General features: G+C 35.7%; 1 protein-coding gene across 1 annotated transcript in view; it reads left to right on the top strand.

Moving 5' to 3' along the window:
* Positions 1 to 22,070, top strand: part of SEC63 (SEC63 homolog, protein translocation regulator) — a 64,194-nt gene extending 42,124 nt beyond the window's left edge. The window contains exons 12-21 of the mRNA XM_037520178.2: positions 349 to 503; positions 2,685 to 2,832; positions 5,535 to 5,617; positions 7,019 to 7,078; positions 7,313 to 7,486; positions 11,441 to 11,599; positions 13,223 to 13,324; positions 15,514 to 15,612; positions 20,222 to 20,326; positions 21,054 to 22,070. Coding sequence (XP_037376075.1) covers positions 349 to 503; positions 2,685 to 2,832; positions 5,535 to 5,617; positions 7,019 to 7,078; positions 7,313 to 7,486; positions 11,441 to 11,599; positions 13,223 to 13,324; positions 15,514 to 15,612; positions 20,222 to 20,326; positions 21,054 to 21,197 — 1,229 coding nt within the window. The 3' untranslated portion in view covers positions 21,198 to 22,070. The remainder of the gene's footprint in view (positions 1 to 348; positions 504 to 2,684; positions 2,833 to 5,534; positions 5,618 to 7,018; positions 7,079 to 7,312; positions 7,487 to 11,440; positions 11,600 to 13,222; positions 13,325 to 15,513; positions 15,613 to 20,221; positions 20,327 to 21,053) is intronic.
* Positions 22,071 to 26,526: the final 4,456 nt, after the last annotated feature.

Here is a 26,526-nt window from a genome sequence, read left to right as displayed (position 1 = left end):
GGGAGACCCTTAAAAAAGGAGATAGTGACTGTGGTTTGTTGTGACAGATGATGTCAGTTCTTAGCATGGTGTCCCTATGGTCTTGATAATAATGTCTGGTCATCTACTGGTTTTGTAAGTGATAGAATTTTTCTGTTAAACCAGTGATTGATGCTAGATAATGTGCATTTGACCTAGTTTGTATTTTTTTAGTATTTTAGTAATTTTTAAAGGGAAAGCAACAGTGTGGTCTTAAAATCTGAGGTGGTAAGGATGTTTGCATGAATCTTGTTTTTGTAATGAATTGTTTACTTCTTAACATATAAAAAGTCCAGCTCTGTTCTTTCTTTTCTTCCTGTTCTTTCTAAGAAAGGGAGTTTCGTGCTCCAACTTTGGCATCTCTAGAAAACTGCATGAAACTTTCCCAGATGGCTGTACAAGGCCTTCAACAATTTAAATCTCCCCTTCTGCAACTCCCTCACATTGAAGAGGACAATCTTAGGAGGGTTTCCAATCATAAAAAGGTAATTCTTTGTTACTTTAAAATCAGTTTTAGCAGTTTGTCATGTCACTTATATGAGACGTTTTCTAGAATTGGTTGGTATGAATCTCTTAGACTTAGAATGTTAAGGACATTATAAATCTCTCTCAAGTGGTCCTATTAACATTTTCTTGATGAGGTAATTGATTTATAATATTTTAACCCCACAAATGGTTTTGCTCTTTGACAATAACTGTTTATTAATTTACACTTTGTTTTCTGTATTACCAAAAATAAACATACTAAGTGAAGATAAAACTGTCTGTTTTTATTTCATTCTATTTGTGGCTTAAAGGTTGTGTAATGGTTTGTTGGTTAATTGTGAACAAAAACAGTGAAGCAGTCAAAAAACAAGTAGCTGAAATAAGGATAATTCTTATTTAGAAAATAAACATTTGTAAAGACATGGTAATGAATCTTAAGATATAGCAGACATGTATAAATATCTATTAAAAAACTTGAGGAAATATAAGGAAAAGATGGAATGATTTTATAATTTTGGTAGAATTTTAAACTTTACTTTTCATATAGTAGACAAAGTGGGCAGAAGGTAGACCCTGGATTTCTTATTATATTAAGGTAGAATTAGTAAGTACATTAGATTTTTGCATGAGCGTTCTCTGTCCTTTCAACTGTTACTTTTATTAATTTGATCTTATTTTAAGTCATAATCAAAAACTTTCAGAATCCAAAGTGGGCATTTCACTTGCCTCATGACCTAATAATCCCTGCCTAGGAAAGTGAAGTTGGTAACTAGTATCAAAATCTGGAAATTAAAGAACACGCCTAAATAACCTTTTAGCCAAGATGACTATTACTGCAATAATATATAATATATTTAGAAAATACAAAAATGAGACTATTGCATAGTAAAATCCAAAGGGTATAGTTGTACTTGAAGATAAATTCATATTCTTAGTTTTTAGTTATTAAAAAGTGAAAATAAGATCAATAAACTAAAGCACACCAAATGACTATGGTCCTTGATTGGCCCAGGATTTGATATGAATATACTCCTTTTTTCCCCCTCTAACTTAATTTTTTTTAACTTAAAAAAAGTCTTAATTAATTTTGTAGTAAAAAATCCCAAACTCAGGTTTTCTTAGAAAGAAGGCCTTGATGATAAAGGACTGATCACAGAAATCTACAAAGAGCTGATGAGACTCAACAAAAACAAAGAAAATAATCCAGTCAAAAAATGGGCAGAAAAGCTAAAAAGAAACTTCTCTGAAGAGGAAATGCAAATGGCCAACAGGCATATGAAAAAATGTTCAACATCACTTGTAATCAGGGAAATGCAAATCAAAACTACCATGAGATACCATCTCACACCAGTGAGAATGGCACATATTAAAAAAACTAGCAACAACAAATGTTGGCGAGGTTGTGGAGAAAAAGGAACTCTCCTGCACTGTTGGTGGGAGTGCAAACTGGTCCAACCACTATGGAGAGCTGTGTGGAGATTTCTTGACCTACTAAACATAGAGCTTCCATAGGATCCAGCAATTCCACTCTTAGGTATTTACCCAAAGGACACAGAAACATCAATTCCAAAGAGAACCTGCACCCCTATGTTTATAGCAGCACTGTTTACAATAGCTAAGCTTTGGAAACAACCCAAATGCCCAAAAATAGATGACTGGATCAAGAAGATGTGGAACATATACACCATGGAATATTACTCAGCATTCAAAAAAGATAAAACACATGCAATTTGCAGGAACATGGATGGAGCTGGAAGGGATCATGCTCAGCGAAATAAGCCAGAAAGAAAAAGAAAAATACCGGATGGTCTCACTCATAGCAGGAATCTAGAAAACTTAAATAAGGGGCAAGGAAAAAGAACAACTATAAGAAAGAAAATATCAAAATCAACAAACAACTATGAACCAGAGACACTCTATGGGAGGTGGGGGGCGGGGAAAGGAGGGCTTGGGGTCAAAATAAGGGGGTTGTAATTGTATGGGGAATATAAAAATAAAATTTAAATTAAAAAAAAAAAAGAAGGCCTTGAAATACAGTTGTATTTTCTGCTTTAAAATGTATGTAATTTTAACATTTTTCTAAAAGTTGCTAGATTTTATAGTAGTAAACATGTTAATTTTCCTTTTATGAAAAGTTTTATGACTAGGGATTTCATTTCTTTCTCTTTTTAAAAATTTAGTACAAAATTAAGACAATTCAGGATTTGGTGAGTTTAAAAGAATCAGATCGTAACAATCTACTACACTTCCTTGAAGATGAAAAATATGAAGAGGTTATGGCTGTCCTTGGGAGTTTCCCTTATGTTACTATGGACATAAAATCACAGGGTAAGTGGGAGGTTTCCCTCTTGAACATCACTTCCCTTTGATAGATTGGCTCTTGTTTATTTGATTCATGGTTTTCAAAACATTTTATTTAATAACATAACTTTAATTAGACTATATGGAACTGTAGTTTACTTACAGATTTGTTATGAAGTAAAATGATGTATGCTTGGCAATTTTGAGAACATTGATAGTTTTACTTTTATTATCCTCATAATGGGATTAAGTTTAAGACTTTTGTTCTGTAGTTCAATTTTCAATGATAACTTTTCAATGAAAAGAGATAAAAGAGATTTTCAGATGTAATGAAAGACATTTGAAGTATGTGTTGTTAGTGTGAAAGAAATAGCTAGTTAGTTCTAAAATGAATTCTTAAAAACCTGACTTATTTATGTTAATGAAACCTTAAAAATTACCATGTTCTCTGCCACATTTAATGTGTTTATCTAGACTTAACTCTCTACATTTATGTCTGTCAAGTAAAAACAGAGATTATTTTTCTCCCTATATAATTATCTTGTGACTTCCATTTTAATAGAGAAATAATACTATTTTAGGACAGTGACAGAGTTAGAGATTGTGTGCTCCATTCCTTCATGGTGACATTGTTCTGAACTGTGACATTTACTGAGTTAACTGTTGTGAGAACATTATTGTGGGACCAAGAATGTAAAAATATATTAGGGATGGTTTCTGTTTTTAAAGGTCTTTATAGTCTAGTTGGGGAAATAGGACATAAAGATAGGATTAAAAACAAGGAAACAGACTAAGTGTTAAGTGAATGACACAGACATTGTCCATTTGTTCATTCAATAAATAATTGGAGTGACACTCATTCTTCTTGGTGATGGGAAAGCAGTGGTAAGACAAAGCTTATGTCATAAGAGTTTTTATTCTAATGGGAATTGAGACAAGATAAATGGTTCCCTGAGACTTGATGTGTTTGAAAAAGAAAGGGTTCAATTTTTCTCTGGAGTGTAGGGCACAACTACTAAAAAGTTGTGGGATGATTTGGTAAGGTGTTGGGATTTCCTTGTGAGTCTCCCTGAGTTTTCAGACTTTAAAAACACTAACCTAAGCTTCATTCAGGACCATACTGAGCTAATCAGAAACTAAATAAAAATTAGTCTGAAACTTAATACTTTTTGATATAATTGAGAATGTGAAAATTATGTCCTGCTTATAAAAATGAATGTTAGAAGAGATTCTCCTATTATAAGTCAGGTGAGTATGTAATACCCTTGGGAAATATTACAGTGTGTTCCATTCTAAAGTGTCTTGTATAAACCATTTATTTTACATTTTTACAGTGCTATCTAAATGTGTAACATGAGTGGTATAGTAATGGAGGGAGAGTAGAAGTATAGAAGTGGGAAAGAGATAACTGCTTCATCTAGTGCTGGGGATGGTGGATCTCTTTGCCTACATTGTTTAGAGACTACATATTATAAGAGAACTTTTGTGTGTGTGTGTGTGAGAAAGAGAGTGACCCTTGCCGGCGGCCGGGGAACGAACTGGCGCTGCAGAGGCTGCAGGCAGCCTCGCAGCCCAGCGCTCAACCGCTGTGCCACCAGGGGAGGCCCTATAAGAGAACTTTTATAGACTCGTTCTTCATTGGAAAGTGTCAGGTGGCAGTGACATTGATAACAGCTATTAAATCATAGTGCTCATGCACATACAACAATGTTGTGTTGATGAATAGGTAGTTCAGATTTGACTTGAGATAATGAAGACTTCCAGGTAAAGAAGAGCTATTGTACCCTTTCTTGATGCCCAGCTGTCACACCTTGCAGGTAGTAATGGAGGAGAGAGCACTTTTAAGTTGTTGGAGACCATTCTTTTCCGATGGTGATATGTTAGACAGGCCAGACTAGTATGTAGTCTAAATCTGTGTAAAATAAGTAGTAAATTTAGAAAAACATGTAGGCAAAAATAAATACATGAAGAAACTTACAGATGAAATCTGTAGAAATATACTGTTGTGTGTGTGATGATATATTGATTTTTTAAACTTTAAAATTTCATTTTAATGTTATTTATTTTAATATTAGGTTTATTTTATTAATAGACATTTGGCAACTTTAACAGATTAACAGATGGCTTTAAAAAACTAAACAATTCTAAAAACTTCACAGAAAATATTTTAAGGTGTTTTTTAATTTAAGTATTTTGAAGTTCTTGCCTTAAAAAATAAATCTCTATAATGTGGCTTGGAATACTAGTTTTAATTATTTTATTATGACAGATAGGCATTGAACATACAGGTAAAATCTTGTGAGTGTAATGTTTGTACAGCTTAATAGAGTGACAGTCCTTCTGAATATCACTAAGCATGGTATGGCTATGGTATGGCAGTCCTCAGTCATGCTTTGTTTTAAAAGGCCTAGGTTTGAAAACTTGGGAATGTAGTAGAGCTATGTTACCTTGGACATTTTATTTTATTGCTGAACCATCAGCTTCTTTAAAGTGGAAATAACAATATTGTTGCTTTAAAAAGCTATTTATCCCTTCCCGCCCCCGTAAAACTATTTTAAGGATTAACTTAGTCCTTTGGAAAACCTTATACAGAGTAGTCAATAACTTAATTTTTATTGAGTAAATTTAACATATGGCATGTTGGAAATACTGAAGTGCACCTAATTGATTTGGATAAGTTTTGTTGTTTATATTGACATGGAGCTTTTTTTTTTCCTTTCATGTTACAGTATTGGATGATGAAGATAGCAACAACATCACAGTAGGGTCCTTAGTTACAGTGTTGGTTAAATTGACAAGGCAAACAATGGCAGTAAGTAACCTACTTGTATTTTTATGCTTTAAGAGCTGTGTTAAAGGTTTTATATTTTTCTTATTTTAAGTCATTTTCAAAGTCAAAGCTGCTATAACAGCAAAATCTAATTTTTGCAAGTTCTACTAGCTGTTTTAAAATTTTAAATCAATTTTTATAATTTTTCACACACAAAAAATATCTTGGATAATAGGTGAATTTTTGGTCATTTGTTAATGGCCTATAACACAAAAAGGTAATATGGGTATAATTCTTAATTTGTAAAGTGCTGTAGAGATGTTAACTATTTCATCACCTGGAGAAGGCACTTGGTGGACTACCCTTGCTGTTGGGTTACACGTTGCCTCTAGTACAGCTTACTGCAAAACTAATGCCAAACACTTTGTTTTTCATCTTTTATTGTAAAAGCAAAAATCCTGTTTGGACTTTTGGTTAACAAACTAATGTAGGTTTTTAATAAAAGAGAAGTTTTGTAAGTGAAATTTCAAAAAGCAGAGGATACATGTATTTATTTTTCAATTCTTGTATGATTCTGTACCTCAGAGTAGTTAAATATTAGAACCCAGCTAATGAAGAAATGAAGCAGAGATGATAGAATTAGACTAAGGGGTGGCAAGCTTCTTCAGTAGACGTCTGGGAAATAAATACTTTAGCTTTTACATGCTACCCAGTCTCTCTAGTAGTTACTGAAAACACAAATGGTGTGATTCTGTTCCAATAAAATTGGCACCAATGGGCCTAGTTTGCTAACCCCTGAATTAGGCTAACAGTTTGTACCATAGCAGTTATCATTGCTGTGACTTGTTAGCTTTAATAATATCAGTGTTTATTAAACAATGCATGTCACTTATCATCTTAGTGGATTCATATTGGAATTTAAGTCCTAAATTTACAGTTTCTGTACTGACTCTAAAATGGATTAGAAGGTGGGCTGTGCCTTTAGGATATATGAGTTTTCTTGGTATTTACTTTTTAGTTATAGATAAAATGAACAGTATCATTACAATAATGAATAAGCTAATATTGATCTTATGAAGTTTTAATGTTAGAAAATAATGTAATATTCAAATTTCTGTGACATTAGTCATTTCTGATTACTATTAGAATAAAAGAAATTTGAACTATGAAATATTTTGGACTAATGAATTTACATTTCTTGTCATCATATTTGTAAATTTAAGTAGAAAACTTTTATATATTCGAGACATGAGAAATTTCAGAAGATAACTTCTGAGGTTTCGTGTACTAAATGTTAAATTTGCACACATTATTTTGTAATTGATAAAAGTCTCCTGTCTCATCCACCCCACCTTAAATTTTCATCAGTTTAAAAAAAAAACAAACTTGCTGGTAGTATAAATAGGTTGATAGACTTCATATTTTTCTCCTTACTGCCTCTAGGAAGTATTTGAAAAGGAACAATCTATCTGTGCTGCAGAGGAACAGCCAGCAGATGATGGGGTAAATACTTGTTTTCTTACCTATCTTTCCTGGTGAAAGAAATGTTTGGTTTAGTTCTCAAATTGACTTACATTGCTTTCAGCTAAACCAAACTAAAAATACTTAGTTTAGCCATTTCTATCTGAGAATTACTAGTACTCCCTGGAGGGAAGATAAATTAAAAATAAAAATTACTATGACTCCAAATTAAACTGTTGCTTTACTTTCTCAGTGTATATATGTTTCGACTTACAGCAGGCTGATAACAACAAGAGTAGGACAAAAGGAGTATGGCAACAGAAGAGTAAAGGACCCAAGAAAACTACTAAATCAAAAAAAAAGAAGCCTTTAAAAAAAAAACCTGCACCTGTGCCCTTAACACAATTAAAGCAGCAGAAACAAAAGCAGGCAAATGGAGTCGTTGGGAGTGTAAGTTTTTTTGTTATCACTGTTGTTTTTATTGAGGTATAACATGCACCAAAATGTTCAAATCATATGTGTACGGTACCTGACGTTTCATATTCATATATGATATTCAAATAGAAATGAATATGTATTTATAGGAATCTATATCTATAGATATAGAGAGAGCTAGATATACCCATCATAACTAGATAAAGATAAATAACATTACCAGCACGCTATAAAGCTCCCTTGTTCTCTTCTCAGTGACTCCTCCATCCAGCTCCATACCTTTGCCCCCATTCTGTTAGTACCATCAATTAGTTTTGCCTATTCTTTAACTTCATTTAAGTGGAATTCTTAAATGGATTTAATTTAAATTATGCTTTCATTCAGTATTATGTCCATGGCATTCATCTATATTGCACGTAGCAGTAGTCCATTTGTGTGTGTGTGTGTGTGTGTGTGCGCGTGTGTGTGTGTGTAAAACATTCCATTATATGAATATACCATAGTTTTTTTGTTCTGTGGTTGGTAGAATTTTGGGTTTTTTTTTTTTCCAATTGCAAGTAAAGCCGCTATGCTTACTCTTGTACATGCCATTTTGTGGGCATTCATTCTTTTAGATATTGTTCCTACAGAATTGCTGGATTTTGAAAATAGGTGTCTGTTTAATTTATTGAAATAGCCCATTTCCCAAAGTTCCACCATTTTAAGCTATTACCAGTAAAATATGAATCCAATTGTTTCATATCCTTACCAGTGTTTGTTTTTGATTTTATGAGTCTTTATTATTTTAGCCACTATGGGTCTATCTACAGTGGTATCTCTATGTGTAGTTTTTATTTGTATTTACCTGATAACTAATATTCAGTGCCTTTTCATGTTCTTACTGGTCTTTAGATATCCTCCTTTTATTTTGGATTGTTTCTTTTATAAATTTGTAGGAATCTTTTATACATTCTGAAGGCTTTTTTTGACACTCAATGGTAGTATTTGATAGTTCGTAATTTTAATAAAGTCTGTTTTGTCCCTCTGTTATGGTTAGTGCTTTTTGTATCTTGTTTAAGACATTTTCTGCATCTCTCTAGGACACAAAAATATTTTTCTGTTTTCTTCTAGAAGTAGTAGTATTTTATTTATTATATGTTATGTCTTGAATTAATTTTTGTGAATAGTGTGAGGTAGAGATTTTTGACCACTTATTTATTTATTTATTTTGTGGGACCCTTGGCAGTGGCCGGGGATCGAACTGGCGCTGCACAGGCTGCGGGCAGCGTCGCAACCCAGCGCTCAACTGCTGCGCCACCAGGGGAGGCCCTGACCACTTATTTATTGAAAAGATCTTTGTTTCCTCTCTGAATTACAGTGGTGATTTGTTTGTAAAATAAATGACCATAATGGTATATGTGTAGATCTAGTTTATTCCATTTATTTTTTTTTGTTTATTCTTTTTTTTTAAAGATTTATTTTTATGTATTTATGCATATAAGAACTGGGGTGTAGACCAGAGATGGCAGGGGGTGAGAAGATTCACCAGACCAGAGCTGGGGAGCAGAACAAGCAGATCTACTTGTTGAAATACACTGCTGAGGGGAGCAGCAGGCAGGACAGGAGAGGTCTGCTGTGCCATGAGGCAGAGATTGAGGGAGAGATCGAACTCATGCTGGTTGAACTCATGCCCATAGAACTCCTGCCACAGTGGCTCTCTGGTGGTAGCTTGATAGTGCTGAGACTTTAACCCCTGTGCCACCAGGGAGGCCCTTTTTTTGTTTATTCTTATGCCAGTGCCACACTCTCTTCATGATTAGAGCTTCTTACTAAACTTTTTACTGAGTCTCGAAATTTTGTAGTGTAAATCCTCAAACTCTTGTTTTACTTCTTCAAAATTATCTTGATTATTTTGGGTCATTTGCATTCACAGCTAAAGTTTTACAATAAGCTCAGTAACTTCCACCAGAAAAAGTTGCTGGAATTTCATTGGTATTATGTTGACTTTGTGGTTCCATATGGGGAGAATTTATGTTACAAATGAGTTTTTATTTGTAATAATGGTTTATCTTCATTAATTTGGATCTTCCTTAATTTTTCTCAGGAGTGTTTTATAATTACCAGTGCAGAGGTATGGCACATCTTTATTAGATTTAGTCCTATGTATTTTGATGCTCTCTGGTGCTATTGCAAATGACATTTTAAAAAGTCCATTCTTAAGTGTTTATTGTTAGTGTACAGAAATAGAATTGCTTTCTAAATATTGACCCAGTATCAAGGAATCTTGATGAACTGACATCACTGTTTCTATACATTTTAAAGAACATTTTCTCCATTACACAATCATGCCATCTGGGAATAAAAGCTGTTTTACTTTTTTTAATCTTTATGTCAGCCCTCTCTTCCTCTCCCTCTTCTTTCTTCCCTCTCTCTCTTGTTTCCTCCCTTTTTCCCTCCCGGCCAGCTGCCTTACTATACTAGTTAGAACTCTGTGTAATGTTGAAGAAGTAAAGATACCAGTTAGTGTGAACTACATTGATGCCTTAAAAATTTTTAAACTAGCCTTGCCTTCCTGGAACAGACTCATTTGGTTGTAATATAGTATCTTTTTCTTTTTATATTTACCTATATTTGTTAATACTGGTTTGGATTCCTCTGTATTTTTATGAGAGAATATTTGTCATAATACCCTTGCCAGGTTTTGTATCAAGTTTATGCTGGTCTCATTAGGAATTATTCTGTTCTCTCTTTTTCTTGGAAGAGTTTATGTAAAGTTTGATTTGTTTCTTATTGTTTCTTATTTGTTTCTTATTGATTTGTTTCTTATTTGTTTCTTATTATTCCTAGGGAAGCCATCTGGACTTGGAGTCCTAAAAAAAATATTTAGTTATAGAGTCCATTTTTTTAACATTCTACTTTTTTTTTCTTGTGTTGGTTTTAGTAAATTGTCTCAAGGAATTTGTCATTTTCCTCTGAGTTTTCAGATTTACTGACATAAAGTTCCTCCTTTTTAATGTTTTGGATTTGTAGTTATGTTTCTTATTTCTAGTATTGGTCATTTGTACTGTTTTTTAACTCTTCGATTGGACTTGTCTTGGGGTTTATTAGTTCTGATAACCTTTCAAATAAATTTTGGATTTGAGTTTCCCTTATTGTATATCTGCTTTCTCTTTAATTGATTCCTGGTCTGTTCTATTTACTTCTGTTTTCTTTGCTGGGGGTTTTTTGTGGTGTTTTTTTTTTTTGTTTGTTTTTTTTTTTTTTTTTGCTTCTTGAAATGAACTATTAAGTATTTTGTCTTGGATATTTTCTTTCCTTACTATATTATATTCTCATCAGTAATAGAAAATATTAAACTCCTACAGCAGTACTTTTTTTTTTTAAAGATTTTATTTATATTTATTTATTTGTTTATTTATTTATACAAGCACTGGGTACAGTCAGAAGCACGGGAGAGTGAGAGGATTCACCAGAGCCAAAGCGGGGAGCAGAACAGGCAGACGAAATACACTGCTGAGGGGAGCAGCAGGTGGCAGGAGAGGTCTGCGCGCCATGTGGGACCCTTGCTGGGGCCCGGGGATCAAACTGGTGCTGCAGAGGCTGCGGGCAGATTTGCAGCCCAGCGCTCAGCCGCTGCACCACCAGGGGAGGCCCCTAAAGCAGTACTTTTAAATAAACTTCCCATTTCTTTTCCTTAAATGAAATATATTGTACAGTTGTTTTTGAAAGATAAACCATCATAGCAATTGTTGAAATATTTTTGTTCTACAAACTATGAAAAATAAGTACAGTAACCAACAATAGATAAGTCAAATACTAGTTTTCAGTCTGCCTTCTACATATTTATAAATAAGAATGTTTAATTTTCAAAAATTCTGTATGGATAGTGAAATTGCAACCCTGTGTTAGTTTAATGATAACAAGTTAGCTTCAGGGACTTAGGATGATATATACTCATCAAGATATTTTGTGGTAACTTTTTTCTTTTAGGAAGCTACAGTGAAAGAAGATGAAGAAGAAGTTTCTGACAAAGGCAGTGAGTCTGAAGAAGAAGAAACCAACAGAGACTCTCAAAGTGAAAAAGATGATGCTAGTGACAGGGACTCTGATAGAGAACAAGATGAAAAGCAAAACAAAGATGATGAAGCAGTAAGACTGTTAGGTTTAAGCAGTTGGATTTATACCTCTTATTTTATATTTATATTAAGTATAATTTTATATTGCTTGGTAAGAATATTTTTAAGGCATTGAAAAATTGTTTCTAATAAGAACTGGAAATGCTAATTTTCTTTAACTTAAATTGCTAGGTAGAATAGGACCTGAGTCTGAAGTGAAGTCAGTTTGGTCTCTTGAAGGCAGTTTTCAGTGTTGGAGATGACTAGAATATGAGTAAGAAAAGTTGGGCTGTGAAATAGGTAGGAGTTACTTGGAAGTCTCACAAAGATTGTAAGTAATGTTTATAGTAAGGAAACATAACTGTGGACTCTAATGTAAAGAGTTTAGTTGAGAGAAAAGCTAATATTTACAGAATTCACCCTTATTCAAGACTTATATAAGACATTAAAAAAAGTGGGAGTCCCTAAGGAATTTATTAAGATGGTGACAGTATAGGAAATAAAAAAAAAATTCTCATGGCATGTCAGTGTGATTTATGGGAGTGCTGCAGAAAGGAATGTACTTGGTGAACAAATAAAGGTCCTTAGAGGGTCATTGCATATAAGCTATAAGCTGATCAGCTGTTTCCTTTATATTTGTCTTGTTCTTTTTGACTGGGACATTGATCTCAAAGTATAAAAGTAACCCATATGGTTTAGGAGCGAAAGGGGACTCCTTTGAATAGCTTCTCAGGCAAAAACAGAGACCAAAAAAAAAAAAAAAAAGAAAGATAAAAGGCAAAAGATAAAAGTATAAGGAAATAATGTATCTATGCCCTTGAAGTAATGGGAGGGCAAAAGGTGACTGTTCCTACCAGTTTCTGGCCTTTTGACTGTTTTTGTACTTTGGGAATTTAAATTGATCTCCAAGAAATGAAAATCTACCACAAAAATTATTCCCATAGACTTGGCTTTGAGGAACAATTGATGTATTCCTTTCTGAGTATATTAAGATTGGTAGGGCTAGTAGAGGTAACTCTAGGGTTTTTAACAGAGGACCAAAAATACATTCATTCAATCAAGAAATAACAAGTAATTACTCATCTGTCACATCCCTCTGTTAGGTGAAAGAGTGCAAAGTGAAATGTGAAAGTTTCTATCCTTGTATGATATGTAGGTAATGGGGAAGGCAGTCTTATAAATAAATGTAGTATAAAAGAGATTGTGCACATTTTGTGCAAAGTGCACAAAGGAGAGAGTGGTTGACAGTCCTCAGGTGGAGGGAAGTTTGTAGTCTCAGGAGCTCATACTTTAGGGTTTAGGAGGTTCTTAAGAGAATGAAGAGGAATTTGTCAGCCAAAGAAAGGGGAAAACAAAAATTGAAACAGTTCAATGAAGTGTAAGTAATCTAAAATGATTAGAATAAAAAGTGCAAGGAAGAAAGATAGCCTTGGGTGAGATCATAAATATGTAGTCGGTGTAGGTGTAGTTGATGCTAAAGGGGTCAGATTTAATAGTTGAAGCATTGTAAGGTTTAAATGCAGAAGGGATCAGACTTGTGGGACTGAACTCAGTGCCAGTTAGCATTGTCAGGAATAATAGCTGGATGAAGGTGGGAACTCCTCAAAACTATCAAATACATATGTGATTTTAAATATTTTAATTTTTACTTCACTAGGAGTGGCAAGAATTACAACAAAGTATACAACGAAAGGAGCGAGCTCTATTGGAAACCAAATCAAAGATAACCCATCCCGTTTATAGTCTTTACTTTCCTGAGGTGAGTATTACATGCTTTCAGATTTTCCTTATTCTATTCAATTTCTCCTTAGATTATTTCTCAGTTGCCTTTTTCTCTGATTTGTCCTGTTTCAAACCACATTAACAAATGTGCTAAGTGTGGTCTATCCTTGATAGACCATTTTTAAAAGATATATTTCAATATGAATTACATTTAGTAATGTATTACTTGTTAGCTTTAATTTTTGTGGTTTCTTCCACTTCTGTCTCTTCTGTGCTTAGATTACTTAGGATTGTGCTAAGGATGATTCCTTATTAGCTGGCCAGGCAGTCTTAACCAGACAAATGCATGTTTCACCTATGCCTGCATAGCTATTGTGCTGTTAAGTTTTAAGTAGGATGAAAAAATTCTTTAAATTTTCCCCGCGGCTTGTCTGTCGCCCAGAGCCACTAGACTTGCTCTGGCCCTGGTAATTGCCCTAGTCTGTGAGAATAGGCAAGCCTGTGACGCTAGGTCCAGCTAAGTTCAGTAGGACCTGAGCATGATTCAGCCTGAAGCGCAGGGCAGGTCTTTGCAATGCTCTTTGTTTCCTTGACCTTGTTTTCTTCATGAAAGCGACCTGCTCAACTTTTGATCTCCTTGATAGGCTAATTTGGGATTTGCTTGACATTTTGCCTTTTGGATGATTCTGACTGTAAACAGAGGTCAAGAACCAGTTGCCTTTTAGTTCAGGGAAACTGTTTCACAGACTGCCTCACAGCTTTGCCACAGAACCTTCTGCTTACCACTCGTGTTTGGCAGGTGATTTCATGTATTAATCTGCTTTCTGCTCTAGAATGTTAATCCAGAGTTGCTCCAGGCTGCTGAAAGCAAATTCCTAAGTAATATGGCTTTCCTGTGGCTCTGCACAGGCTGTTGTTTGGATTTGGAGAGAAGTCAGCCTGGGATTCCATCTTAATGCACACGCTGATCTTCTGGCATGTCCTGAACTCTAGCCCATCTGTTAGGGGCATTTTGCCCATTGGCAGTGATAGTCAGCCAACACAAAGGCTCCTGAAATCAAGTAAATACCATTCTTTGATTGGTTTTAAAAATGCCCTGGGATGTGATAAGCTATATTATTTGTGTCCATATAACATCCTTAGTTAAGATGATAACTATTCCTTCACTCCCTTAGAACATTATAGCTGTGAAAATGCTTTCCTTCTCCCTTGTAATTTAATCTGCAACTGCATGGTAAACATCTCAAAGACCATTTATCAGATAAAATTTATTTAGAATTTTCCTAACATCTACCTGTCTGACTTCCCACATACTGACCTAACAACTACTTAAAATTTTAGATTAATAGTTGATTTACACACTTTGAAAGTAATTTATTATATTTAATTACAGTTATGTTAAGGTTGTTTGGGAGTCTAATATAACAGAAAACAGTTTTGTGTAAAGTGCGAATAACTCATGGTCAAGCATCTTTTCCACTTTCAGCATGTGCATCAAAGGCACAGGTACAATGCAGTTAATCGATGTTTACTGGCTTCTTAATAAATATTCTTGAATGATTCTAATTTTAATCAACTAGTCTCAAAGAGGGGAGAGAAAGGAAGTGGTAACAAAGAAATGCACACCTTGAACATATCCTGCACTTATCTTTTGGGAGTGATATTTCTAGCAATGAATTACTTTAGTAATAGCTTTGTGTACCTTATTTCATAATAGTCATAACTCATTTATTGCACTCTATGTGCTGTGCAATCTAGCTTGTGTTTACTTCTGTTACCTATCATCGCAGTATTCCCTGAGGTAGGCACTTACTTAACAGAGAAAAAAATTCAAGTTTGGAGAAGTGGAACAATCCAGATCACTGCATGGCTTTAAAATAGATATTGGCAAACAACAGCCTGAAAGAAAATTTGACTCCTTCCCTGTTGTAATTGAAATTTTATTCTTTATTTACACACTCATTCTTTATGCCAAGTGGTAGATTGAGTAGTTGCAGCAGACACTCTGTGGTCCATAAAGCTGTGGCACTACCACTCCACTTTCAGTCTATTGCATTTTCATCTACTTTGTGTGTGCAAAACACAATGTAGACAAACATATGTATATACATAACTACTGTAGTATGTATCTGCCACAGTAGGTCTATGCTGAGGGTGCAGCAGTGAAGAAAATAAGTATAATACCTCTAAAATAAGGTGTATTTTCTCTCTCTCTTTTTTTTTCAGGAAAAGCAAGAATGGTGGTGGCTTTATATTGCAGATAGGAAGGAACAGACGTTAATATCTATGCCATATCATGTGTGTACACTAAAAGATACAGAGGAGGTAATTATACAACATTTCAGATTTGACAACTGTGCAGTAACTCACCATCATGCCTGTTTTATTAAAACTGTTTTAGTAATCATTTTATCACATTTGGCTTACTACATTTTTGGTTAAGGCATGTAACTATTCTTTGATGTCTCTGGAGGGAGGGTTCATTGGAAAACTTAAAATACTGAATTATTAAAAAGAAACAACTTAGGGGCCTCCCTGGTGGTGCAAGGGATTAAGCACCGCACTATGAAGCAATCCGCAGCCTCTGCAACACGAGTTCAATCCTCGGCTGGCCAGGGAGCAACCCACTTGATGCAGCAGACCTCTCCTATCTCACCCGCTGCTCCCCTCAACAGTGTATTTCAGTCAGTCTGCCTGTTCTGTTCCCCACTCTGTGGTGAATCCTTTCACCCCTCCGCATCTCTGGCCTGTACCCCAGCTCTTGTATGCATAAATAAATCAATCTTTAAAAAAAAAAAAAGAAAGAACGTAGCCAGTGTTTTAAAACTTGCTCTCAGCTTTATTTTAGGAGTTTTCACTGTTAGTATCTAAGAATATATGCTTTTCTTCCTCCTCCCATCCAGAATTGAGTTATTTTTTTAATAAGAATTTGCCTTTTTTTTTTAAATTATGATTGATTCAGTGCTAGGATTTATACTTTTATCTTAAAAACAAGTGTAAGAACTGGTAATTTGATTTTTTTATTTGATTTTTAACATTGCCCACTGTTAATGACATCACTAATATGAACATATTTTACCCTTAGGAATGCCTTTCTGGTTTTTTTTTTGTTCCCTTATGTTATTTTTCCTAGGAATTGGGTTCTGTCTTCCTGGACTTGGTGAACAAGAGCAAGACTTTTGAATGTCAAGATGATTCTTTTTATTTATTTATTTATACATACATACATACATACATACATACATACATACAAGCACTGGGTACAGTCAGAAGCGCGGGAGGGTGAGAGAATTCATCAGAGCCAGAGTGGGGAGCAGAGCAGGCAGAAGGACCAAAGTACACTGCTGAAGGGAGCAGCGGATGGCAGGAGAGGTCTGCGTGCCATGCGGGACCCTCCTCCAGTGGCCGGGGAGCAGCCGGGGATCGAACCGGCGTTGCAGTGGCTGCGGGCAGCTTCGCAACCCACTGCTCAACCGCTGCACCACTGGGGAGGCCCTCAAGATGATTCTTGATGCTGGTTTTTTAAATCCCAAAAATTTCCGTCTTCTTTATAACCAAGTAGTAAAAGTATAAAGAAGCTTCATGTTTTTCATTTAACACTCAGAGTTAAGTGTATTTCTTTGAAGACAGTGCAGTTTTATTTTTTTAAATATAAATTTAGCCTATTTTTGAATAGGCAATACAGTCACCTGGTTAATATTTCAAAGTGTGCACTTTGAAAACATATTGTGTTCTTATCTCTTAGTCACCCATTCCCCATCAGTGTTATCAAATTTGTGTTATTCTTCATGTGGTGTTGTATATAAATTACAAGCAAATACACAGTTTGCTTAAATTACAAGCAAATGCCCAGTTTTACACGAAAAGTATATCATGCACCCTGTTCTGTACCTTGCTGTTTTTGTTTAATGTTACAGTTTGAAATTTGTTAGCTGTTAATACAGAACAACCTTCCTCATTCATTTTTATAGCTGTAGATGTTCTTTTGTGTGGTTGTTTATCCAGCGCATTCCTATTTTTTTTTTAAAGATTTTATTTTATTTTTATGCATGCAAGAGCTGCAGTACAGGCCAGAGGTGTCAGGGTGGGGGACAGAGAATTCACCAGAGACAAAGTGAGGAACAGAATAGGCAGATTGAAATACACTGCTGAGGGGAGCAGTGGACGAGTCAGGAGAGGTCTGCTGTGTCATGTGGGTTGCTCCCTGGCTGGGGATCGAACTCGTGCTGTAGTGGCTGCAGTTAGCTTCATAGGTTGCGTCTTAACCGCTTGTGCCACTAGGGAGGCCCCAGCACTTTCCTATTTAAAGGACTTCAAAGTTATGTCTTGTCTTTTGCTGCAGTGAATAACCTCATGTCATTTTGCACATAGATTCGTAGCAGTAGTATTAATGGATCAAAGGCTCTGCATATTTGTAATTTCGATAGGTATTGCTACATAATTATTTCTCTATAGGGAGAATGAATGTTTATGTATGCCGATTGCATCTCAGTGTGCCAGACAATTGAATGTCATTGCTAATCAGAGAGGTGAATAATTGTATCTCAGTGTTATTTTTCCCCTCTGATCTTTATTGTAAATTTTTGAAATATATAAAAATGTTGTAAACACAATATGATGAACCTCTACCTCTATTGACCAATTGCTAACATATTGCCATGTTTTATATCTGTCTTTGTGTACACACAAAAAACATATGTATGTGTGCTCCCTCACCCATTTTAAGTACTTATCCACATCATGACATTTATACCCCTAAATACTTAAGCATGTATCTACTAAGAAAAACAGCTTTCTCCTACATAAGCTCAATAGTTATTTTATACTCAGGAAGTTTAGTACTGATACAGTATTATTATCTATGCAGTCCATATTCAAGTTTCCTTAAATACTCCACTAGTATCTGTGTTTTTGTTTTGTTTTTAAATTCATAATCCAATCAAGGATCAGACATTGCATTTAGTTGTCATTTCTCTTTAGAACACTTCCTTGGAGTTTTTCTTTTTTAATCCTTCATTGATGTTTTTGATGAGTCTTGGCAAGTTATTTTGTAGGTTATTTCTGATTTGAATTTGTCTCATTGGCTATTTATGATGATATTGTAAAAGGTCTTCTTTACTCTAACCTGTGCAGCAATTCTTGGGCACTGTGTGACTAAAAAATGAGTGTTTTGCCCACTGATTTTAATAGACATTGATGAGTCTTACCTGAGTCAATTTTTGCTATGCTAGTTGTGTTTAATGTAGTTTTAACTTTGTATTTCTTTTAATAGTGAAAATGAACATCTTTCAGTGTGCTTGAGTTGGGTCATGTGGGGTCTGTTTATGATCATCGGTCACTTTTCTTGGGCTACTGATTTTTTTGATTGGTTTTGGAAGACTTTTTTTTAATACTGTTAAATCAATTCTTTGTAACATTTCACCAATATATGTCCCCATTTGTCTTACTATTATAGTTGTTTCTACATGATTTAGCAATTTTTTTTCTTCTGTGATTTTTAGGTTTTATGTTATAGTTAGAAAGGCCAAACTGTGGATTAATCTTTTTTCTTTTAAAAAGAATTCTTGTATGAGTTTAGTTTTAATGGCATCTTTTACTGTAACCTTGCCTACAAAATTTGGCATTTTGAAGATTGGAGACAGATTACCAGAACATCCAAATACCCTATTAAAAAGTATATTCCTTTGTATAAGTGGAATTTAAATTTTTAAGAGCTGTAACTCTTTCTATTTGAAGTTTATAATTTGATAGGAAATAAAAATATCTTTTTGACATTTTAAGACATTGGTATTTGTATCGGATAAACTTACTGCTCCTGAATGTTTCTCCTTTATTCTCACTACTACTACAGTCACAACTTCTGACACCAAACGTGGCGATTTTCCTCACATGAAGCAATTCTTGACATCAGCTTGGTGTCCTACATTGTAACTCAATGCCGACACTATGTACCTGGAGAACCGCAGGTTAGGGCCTCAGTCTCTCAAGACTGCCTCCTTCCTCCACCACCCCCATCTCACCCCTTCAGTTGATAATTTCAAGTCCTGGTAACCTGTACTTCTTACAACCAACTGTAAATCAAGCTCCACGACATCCTTCTTTAGTTTGATTTATTTGCTAGAGAGGTGCACAGAACTTGAGGAAACATGTTTATTGCTTTATTTTGAAAGAATATGATAAAAGATACAGATGCATGTACAGATAGAAGCAATACATAGGGCAAGGTTTGTGGGAAGGCGTGTGGAGTGTCTGTTCTTTCTGAGCATAAGCCACTCTGCCATTTTCACATGTTTACCAACTCAAAAGCTCTCTGAATTCCCATGCTTTGGGGATTTTTATGGTGGCTTCATCACATTGGCATAATTGATCATTAACTCAATTTCTAAGCCTTTGCCATAGAACGGAGAATGAGGCTGAAATTCTAATATTCTAATCATGACTTGTACTTTCTGGTGATCAGCTTCTATCTAGGAGCCCATCAAATGTCCCCTCATCATTACAAAAGGCATTCTTGTTACCCAGGAAATTCCAAAGGATTTATTGTCCAGTGTCAGGAACCAGAGTCGAGGCCAAATATTAAAGCAAAAGAGGCTCTTAGTGCCCTTAAACACATAGGAAATGACAGGGGTTTGAGGAACTCTGTGCCAGGAATGGGGGGCAGAAGCCAGTACATTTATTTTCTGTTATTTTGCATTGTTTATCGTTTCCTTGAGAGAGAGAGAGAGAGAGAGAGAGTGTGTGTGTGTGTGTGTGTGTGTGTGTGTGAGTGTCTGTGTGTATATTTGTTGCTAGAACTTTTGTAACATTTGTTAGGACTTTTTGTGTCTGAGTTACCCAGCTATTAAAACTCTAATCTGGGAACTTTAGGGACAAGCTGTTGTATCTTCTGCTCCTCAAAATACAGGTTTTTTAAAAGTACTGCTTCATCTTCTAGGTAGAATTGAAGTTTCCTGCACCAGGCAAGCCTGGAAATTATCAGTATACAGTATTTCTGAGATCAGACTCCTATATGGGTTTGGATCAGATTAAACCACTGAAGGTAAGAAGTGACTCTTCAGTAAATATTGTTGTCTGACAAATAGGTGCTTAATATACCTGGGAAGCATTTATAGTTTTGAAATGTAGGCTAATAGAGGGGGAAAGAGATCATTTCATATTTTATATATGATACACTTGGTGGATGCTCTGTCAGTAAACTTGCACACCATCAGTGTTTACCATTTCACTTGAGTTTTTTATAAGGCATGTTACATGTTAGCCAGGTTCGCCGTGGTACTAAAGTATCGTTTCACTGGGTATTGGAGTCCCAGAGTAAGTTGGAGAGCAGTGAAGGGGTGCCTCTTATTTTCCCACAGGGGTACTGTACTTCTTTCCATTAGCTATAAAGTTTTACTTCAGGATTTGGAGATTGCAAAAGCCATGCTACAGTTTTTCTTCTCTTAGCAGAAAATTTATTAAGAAATTACTTGGTGTTTTTGCTCAAGAATCACAATTATTAGTCTTTCATGCCATGGAATCTATGTATAGTATAGCTCCTATCATCTCAAAATATAAAACAGTATTAGAAATTTGATTACCATAACATGTTAGTAGATTTACTGTTTTAATTCTGAGATGAATGTCTATTTGAAATGAATCTGTTAAGTTTAGAGTTAAATTTCTGTCTTTATAATTGCTGTGGTAAAAGAGAATCTTTTCCTTACTAGATAATTCTTCCATTATTGCTCTCCAAATTGCTGATAGTTATATTTACTACTTCTTTGTAGTTGGAAGTTCATGAGGCCAAGCCTGTGCCAGAAAATCACCCACAGTGGGATACAGCCATTGAGGGAGATGAAGACCAGGAGGACAGTGAGGGCTTTGAAGATAGCTTTGAGGAAGAGGAGGAGGAAGAAGAAGATGATGACTAAGCAGTGCTGCAGCTGGACCACAACATTTGCAATTTATTGCTCTTTTTTGGAAGTATATAATAAATCAGAAATAGTGCCGTGCCGAGGGAGGTGTTCTTTCCTAGAAATGGGTGCATAATATAACTTGGTAATGGTGCCTTGGTTCAGTCTGGAAAAATTGCTTAAGGCTTTTTAAGCCTTTCAAGTATGGGGCAGTGCGTCTGTTTCATTTTCAAATGATAATAAACCCTTTGTTGTAACTGTCCAGAAGTGTGGGCTATGTATTATCTGATCAATTTATGGTTCCAGTAAAAGCAAGGGTACATGAAAAACAATCTATAAATGAGCAACTTTTCTTTGTTTAGCATTAGTTTTAGCAAACATTGAAATATGATAAACACCACAAATACGTTTTAAGTAACATCTGCTCAAGTTTTAATCTCTTGATAAGCTCTATCATTTATTGACATTTTGCAGTTATACAAAATTGTAACAGCTCCATTCATAGCTTTAAACTTTTTTTTTTAAAAACCTATCCTGCCCTAAGTTGGCATTTTCTCACATTCCACATAATATAGAAGGCTGCATTTGGGGATTTTCCTTTTTTTTTTAATTGCCCAGAGTTATCAGACAGATTAAAAAATGGCTTTTAATGGCTTAAAACATTTTTAAGCCTCTATTTTAGCAGATCAATGCTGGATCTGATTCTTTTTATAAGCTACAGATCTAAAAATGATTGTGGGGCCATATATTCTCTGATGTTGATGACTTATGTTATTAAGCCTTTTTAAAAAGGTTCACTATATAAAAGCTGAAATACACTCTTAGCTTTTAATCTACCTGACTCTATCAGAAGCCTTTTAAGGGAAAAAAAACTACATATATATATATATATATATATATATAAATACATATATATATATATATATAAAAACATGCAATGGAGGCATTTTTTTGTATCCATTTTGGACTCCTATCAATAAAATAGAAGTTTGACTCATTTTACGTTTGTAATGGTGTGTGTCTTTTTACTCCCAGAGAAAGTATATAATAGGATAATTCATTCTTTTCGTTTTCAAGTAAAAATTAAATTTGTACATTACCTCAGAAGTGACTGCTATTTCTGTATACTATAGAAAAATCCATGAGTGGGAGGAACTTCTACAGTGCATCTAGGAGGGATAGTGCAGTAAAAATGTGTACATGATGAATCATTGAGGTTAGGTGAATATTTTTATTATATATGGAGGAAGCCTAAGTCTGTATTATAGGATTGATGGTAGTAATCCTGACAAAGTCTCCATAGGGCAAAGTATAGTTGGAATACCATCCTGTGACCTTGTTTATTTAAAAGGTTGCCACTTTACATGCAGAATTACCGCTGGTATTTTGTTACAGAAGGAGTTGGAAATAAAATTTGAAAATTGCCAAAAACAATTTTTTTTTGGCTCTAAATTTAGGATTAATGTTTTCTACTATATGGTGAAAACACTGTTTAGAACTTTTGTTACCTGTTTTTAATGGGGTTAGTGAGACCCTTCGTAGGTGGTCAGGAGTGCCTCTGAAGATTCTTTTTATTTTAAAAGTTGAAAGTGGGTGTGGTTTTGAAGTCAGGTTTTCACTTGAAAGTGTCAGGTGAAGCAGCTTCTTTTCACCTAAGTGGTGGAGGGTGAAAGTTGTCTGTTAAAGAAAAGTATAGAGGGATGAAAAACAAGTGAGCAAATAATGTTTAGCATGCAGGTGTGCTGGTTTTCCTGAAAATTTTCAAGAAAAATATTTCTTCTAACGGCTATTTTGTCTTAAAGAAGCTTTACAAATTCAACCAACTTTCTGTTTTTAAGACTGGAGGTCAAATCACAACCCAAAAATTCACTATTGTGCGTAGAAAAGCAGCAGCATCTCAACAAAAAATAACCACTAGTCTTTGAACTTTGTGATACATATGTACTTCCCAACCAAATAAATTTTCCCGTAATGAGTCCTTTGGGTAAACTTCACATGTTGCAGTTGTGAAAGAACTGAGGCTTCAGTTTATGATCTCTGGAAAATTACTGAAATTCTCATACCTTTTTTTTATTATTTAAATGCCATAATTTACCTTGGGTTGCATTTAATGTAATGGAAACCCTTAGTGTAGTTTTTTTTTTTTTTTTAAAAGATTGATTTATTTATGGAAGCACTGGGTACAGTCAGAAGTGCAGGAGGGTGAGAGACTTCACCAGAGCCAGAGCGGGGAGCAGAGCAGGCAGAAGGACCGAAGTACACTGCTGAGCAGGAGCAGCGGGCGGCAGGAGAGGTCTGAGCACCATGTGGGACCCTCGCCCGGCAGCCCGGGATTGAACCAGCACTGCAGAGGCTGCGGGCAGCTTCGCACGCAGCTTCGCAATCCAGCACTCAACCGCTGCGCCACCGGGGAGGCCCCAATTAGTGTAGTTTTGATACCCTCAGACAATGACATTTTGTCAACAGATAAATTAACAGAACTGTAGATGAAATTAGCCAGTGTGTATACACAAAGTGACACTGGTTAGTTGTGAAATCAAGTTACTTAAATGGTGTAATATTTTTATCTTTTAAGTTGGTGAAGTACCTCTTAAAAGATACTCTTCCATGAGGAGACCACAACTGAAAGTCTGGCAGATGTAAATTTTAGTAGAAGTCTGACTGAGGCCCTGTATTCCATCTGGATATCTCAATTTCAAAGTCAGATACCCGTGTCTTTTAAATTGTTAAAAAAAAAAACAAAAAACTGGTGAATATTTTTTAAAAATTAAGGTTATAGAACTACAAGCTATTCTCCCAGCTTGCACTGAAAGTGAAGGCTGAGGCTGGCTGGCTGCATTGTGCTGTGCTGCTCCACTGTTAGGTGGGACGCTCAGGCCCTGGGTGGAAGCAAAGGGGGTGGAGGCCAAGGAACTGCTGTGGAAGAGGGTGCTGAATGTAACCAGGCTCTCTGAGCACATTGCCCTTGACCACAACATTTATCCAGCCATTTGCTTTAGCCCATTCAAGTAGACACTGGAGCGTTCTTTAGCAACAATTCTTACTGCAAATGTAATCCAGCACTTTACGTATTTTTTTGTTGTTGTTCATTACCTATTTACTGAGTTTCTATGTTGTGATTGGAGACTAAGAACATAAAATCAAAGAATTCAATGTCCTTAAGGACTCACTGGCATTAGGGCAGGCAGATGGCGTGGCAATCCATTTGCCTTTGGAACGCCTTTTTGTTATTTGAAGTCTTCGTGTAGGAACAGGAATTAAGTTAGTGCTCGTTTTTAATTTGTTGACTTTTTTAAAAAAAATAGGCAAATCCTCGTTCTTTTAAAATGTTCTTGAAGGCTTTTTCTCCTCAACTGTTCTTTCTCAACTCCATGAAATCCCCTACTGAGTGTCTTAAACAACTATCAGTGAACCAAAATAGGACATTTTACCAACTGTGTAGTGATTAGTTCAAATGTCTCAAGAAGTGAGTATCAAGCATCTCATGTGTTTAACGTGAAGATAGAATTATTTTGCAAAATTAAAAAAAAAACAGTGTTCTACATTTTTCTGTAATCACAGCTAAAAATCCAAATACATCCATTGGTGGCAAGCTTTAGGGCTGTGGTTTCAGTGAGGGTGCGTACATCCCAAGGGTATGCAGATGGTCAGTCCATGGGATGATGTTAAAATGGTTATTTGTATTTAATCTCATCTTTTAAATTTCTATTTTTCTGTGTTTTATAATGTGCATAATGTACAATTGTACACTTCTATAATTTATAAATAAACAATACATTTATTGGTGCATTATATATATTTTTGATTTCAATGCATGATCAAAACATTTTAATACACTACTTTGAGGTTTTGACAGGGTGACATATAAGCTAAGATACAGGTTTGGACCTTCGGCACACACCTTTTGAGTACACAAAGTATGTTCTGCTGGAGCTGAAAGATTGGTATTTATTTCATGGAACCCTACTTCAGCCCCTAGGAAAAAAGGGATAACTTTTTCAGGAGGAACTGCCTAGATTTGGTGATAGAGGAGGGACAGGTTCTAAGAGCTGTTGTCCGGAGAATGGCAGGTGAGGGCAGAAGTGCTAGGGGCATCTTGCTGGGACTTCCAGCAAAGACTGCAGCGCTCTCAGTGGTTTTTGCAATTAGTGGTGGCAGCAAATTAAAGGTGAGTGTGTGAAGGACTGTCCAGTTTTTCAGTACGAGATGAGTCAGCGTTACCCTGCCAGACTGGATGATAGTTAATGACAACAATGGATACCACACAGGTGTGAGGAGATGCCATACAGAGCTACTTCACACTGTTTGCCTGCAGTTTCCAGCCTGATTCCGGTAGAGGGCGATAGGGCTATGATTTTCTTCAGCCCAGAATAATTTAGTTTGTGAGACTAAACCAAGATTAAAGACACATTTATGATTTATTTCTCTCTCCATTTTCTAGAATTGTTCCTTCTCCTTTAATCTTGTTTTGTTCCTATCTAACCTTTGTCTTTATTAAATGTGGACTTTAATACATTAAATTTGCTCCTAGATTTTCTGCCTGGAAGCATGAAGTTCCTGCGTAACAAACTCCAAAAGACTGCCCACATTTATTCATCGTGCTAAGACTGTATTTAGCTTGTTGCCTAGAGGTGGGAAGCCAAGTAGGGCAAAAATTTAAATTTTTTGGGTGGTTGGTGTCAAGAACTGATGGGTCTGAGATTTTAATTCTGTGCAAACTAACAAGTTAACCTCCCACAGTGTCATGGATGATGGTGGAAAACAGGACACTCCCAAGTCAGAGGCAGCTGCACAAGCCCTGAGGGTTTCATGGTCCCCATATCTCCTCTTGTTCCCCAAATTCCATGGAGGTGAGGGGGAGTGACTCAGGCAGACACTCTACATGGACTGTGTTTGTGTCACAGCTGAGGAAAATGGCACCTGGGAAACCAATCTCCAAAGGGTCTGCAATTAACCTGGCTTTCAAGGCTGATTACTGTACAAACATAAAAAGATAGATGGGAACAAAAGCTGTGCAGCTCTGCTCACAAGGTGTGCAGAAACATGAATTACCCATGGAAAATTCTCTTCCAGGGCCTCCCTGGTGTCGCAGGGGTTAAGTCTCAGCACTATGAAGCTATCCAGCCTCTGTAGCACAAGTTCGATTTCTGGCCAGGGAGTTACCCACATGGCACAGCAGACCTCTTCTGTCTTGCCTGCTGCTCCCCTCAGCAGTGTGTTTTAGTCAGTCTGCCTGTTCTGCTCCCCACTCTCTCTGGTGAATCCTCTCACCCCGCACACCTCTGGTTTGTACCCCAGTTCTTGTATATATAAATAAATAAAATAAATCTTAAAAAAAAGAAAGAAA

Source organism: Talpa occidentalis, unplaced genomic scaffold (genome assembly GCF_014898055.3).
Source record: "Talpa occidentalis isolate TD23 unplaced genomic scaffold, MPIMG_talOcc4v2.1 talOcc4.2, whole genome shotgun sequence".
Lineage (NCBI taxonomy): Eukaryota > Metazoa > Chordata > Mammalia > Eulipotyphla > Talpidae > Talpa > Talpa occidentalis.
Note: the sequence above shows the minus strand (reverse complement) of the source record. Positions and strands in the feature narration are given on the sequence as shown.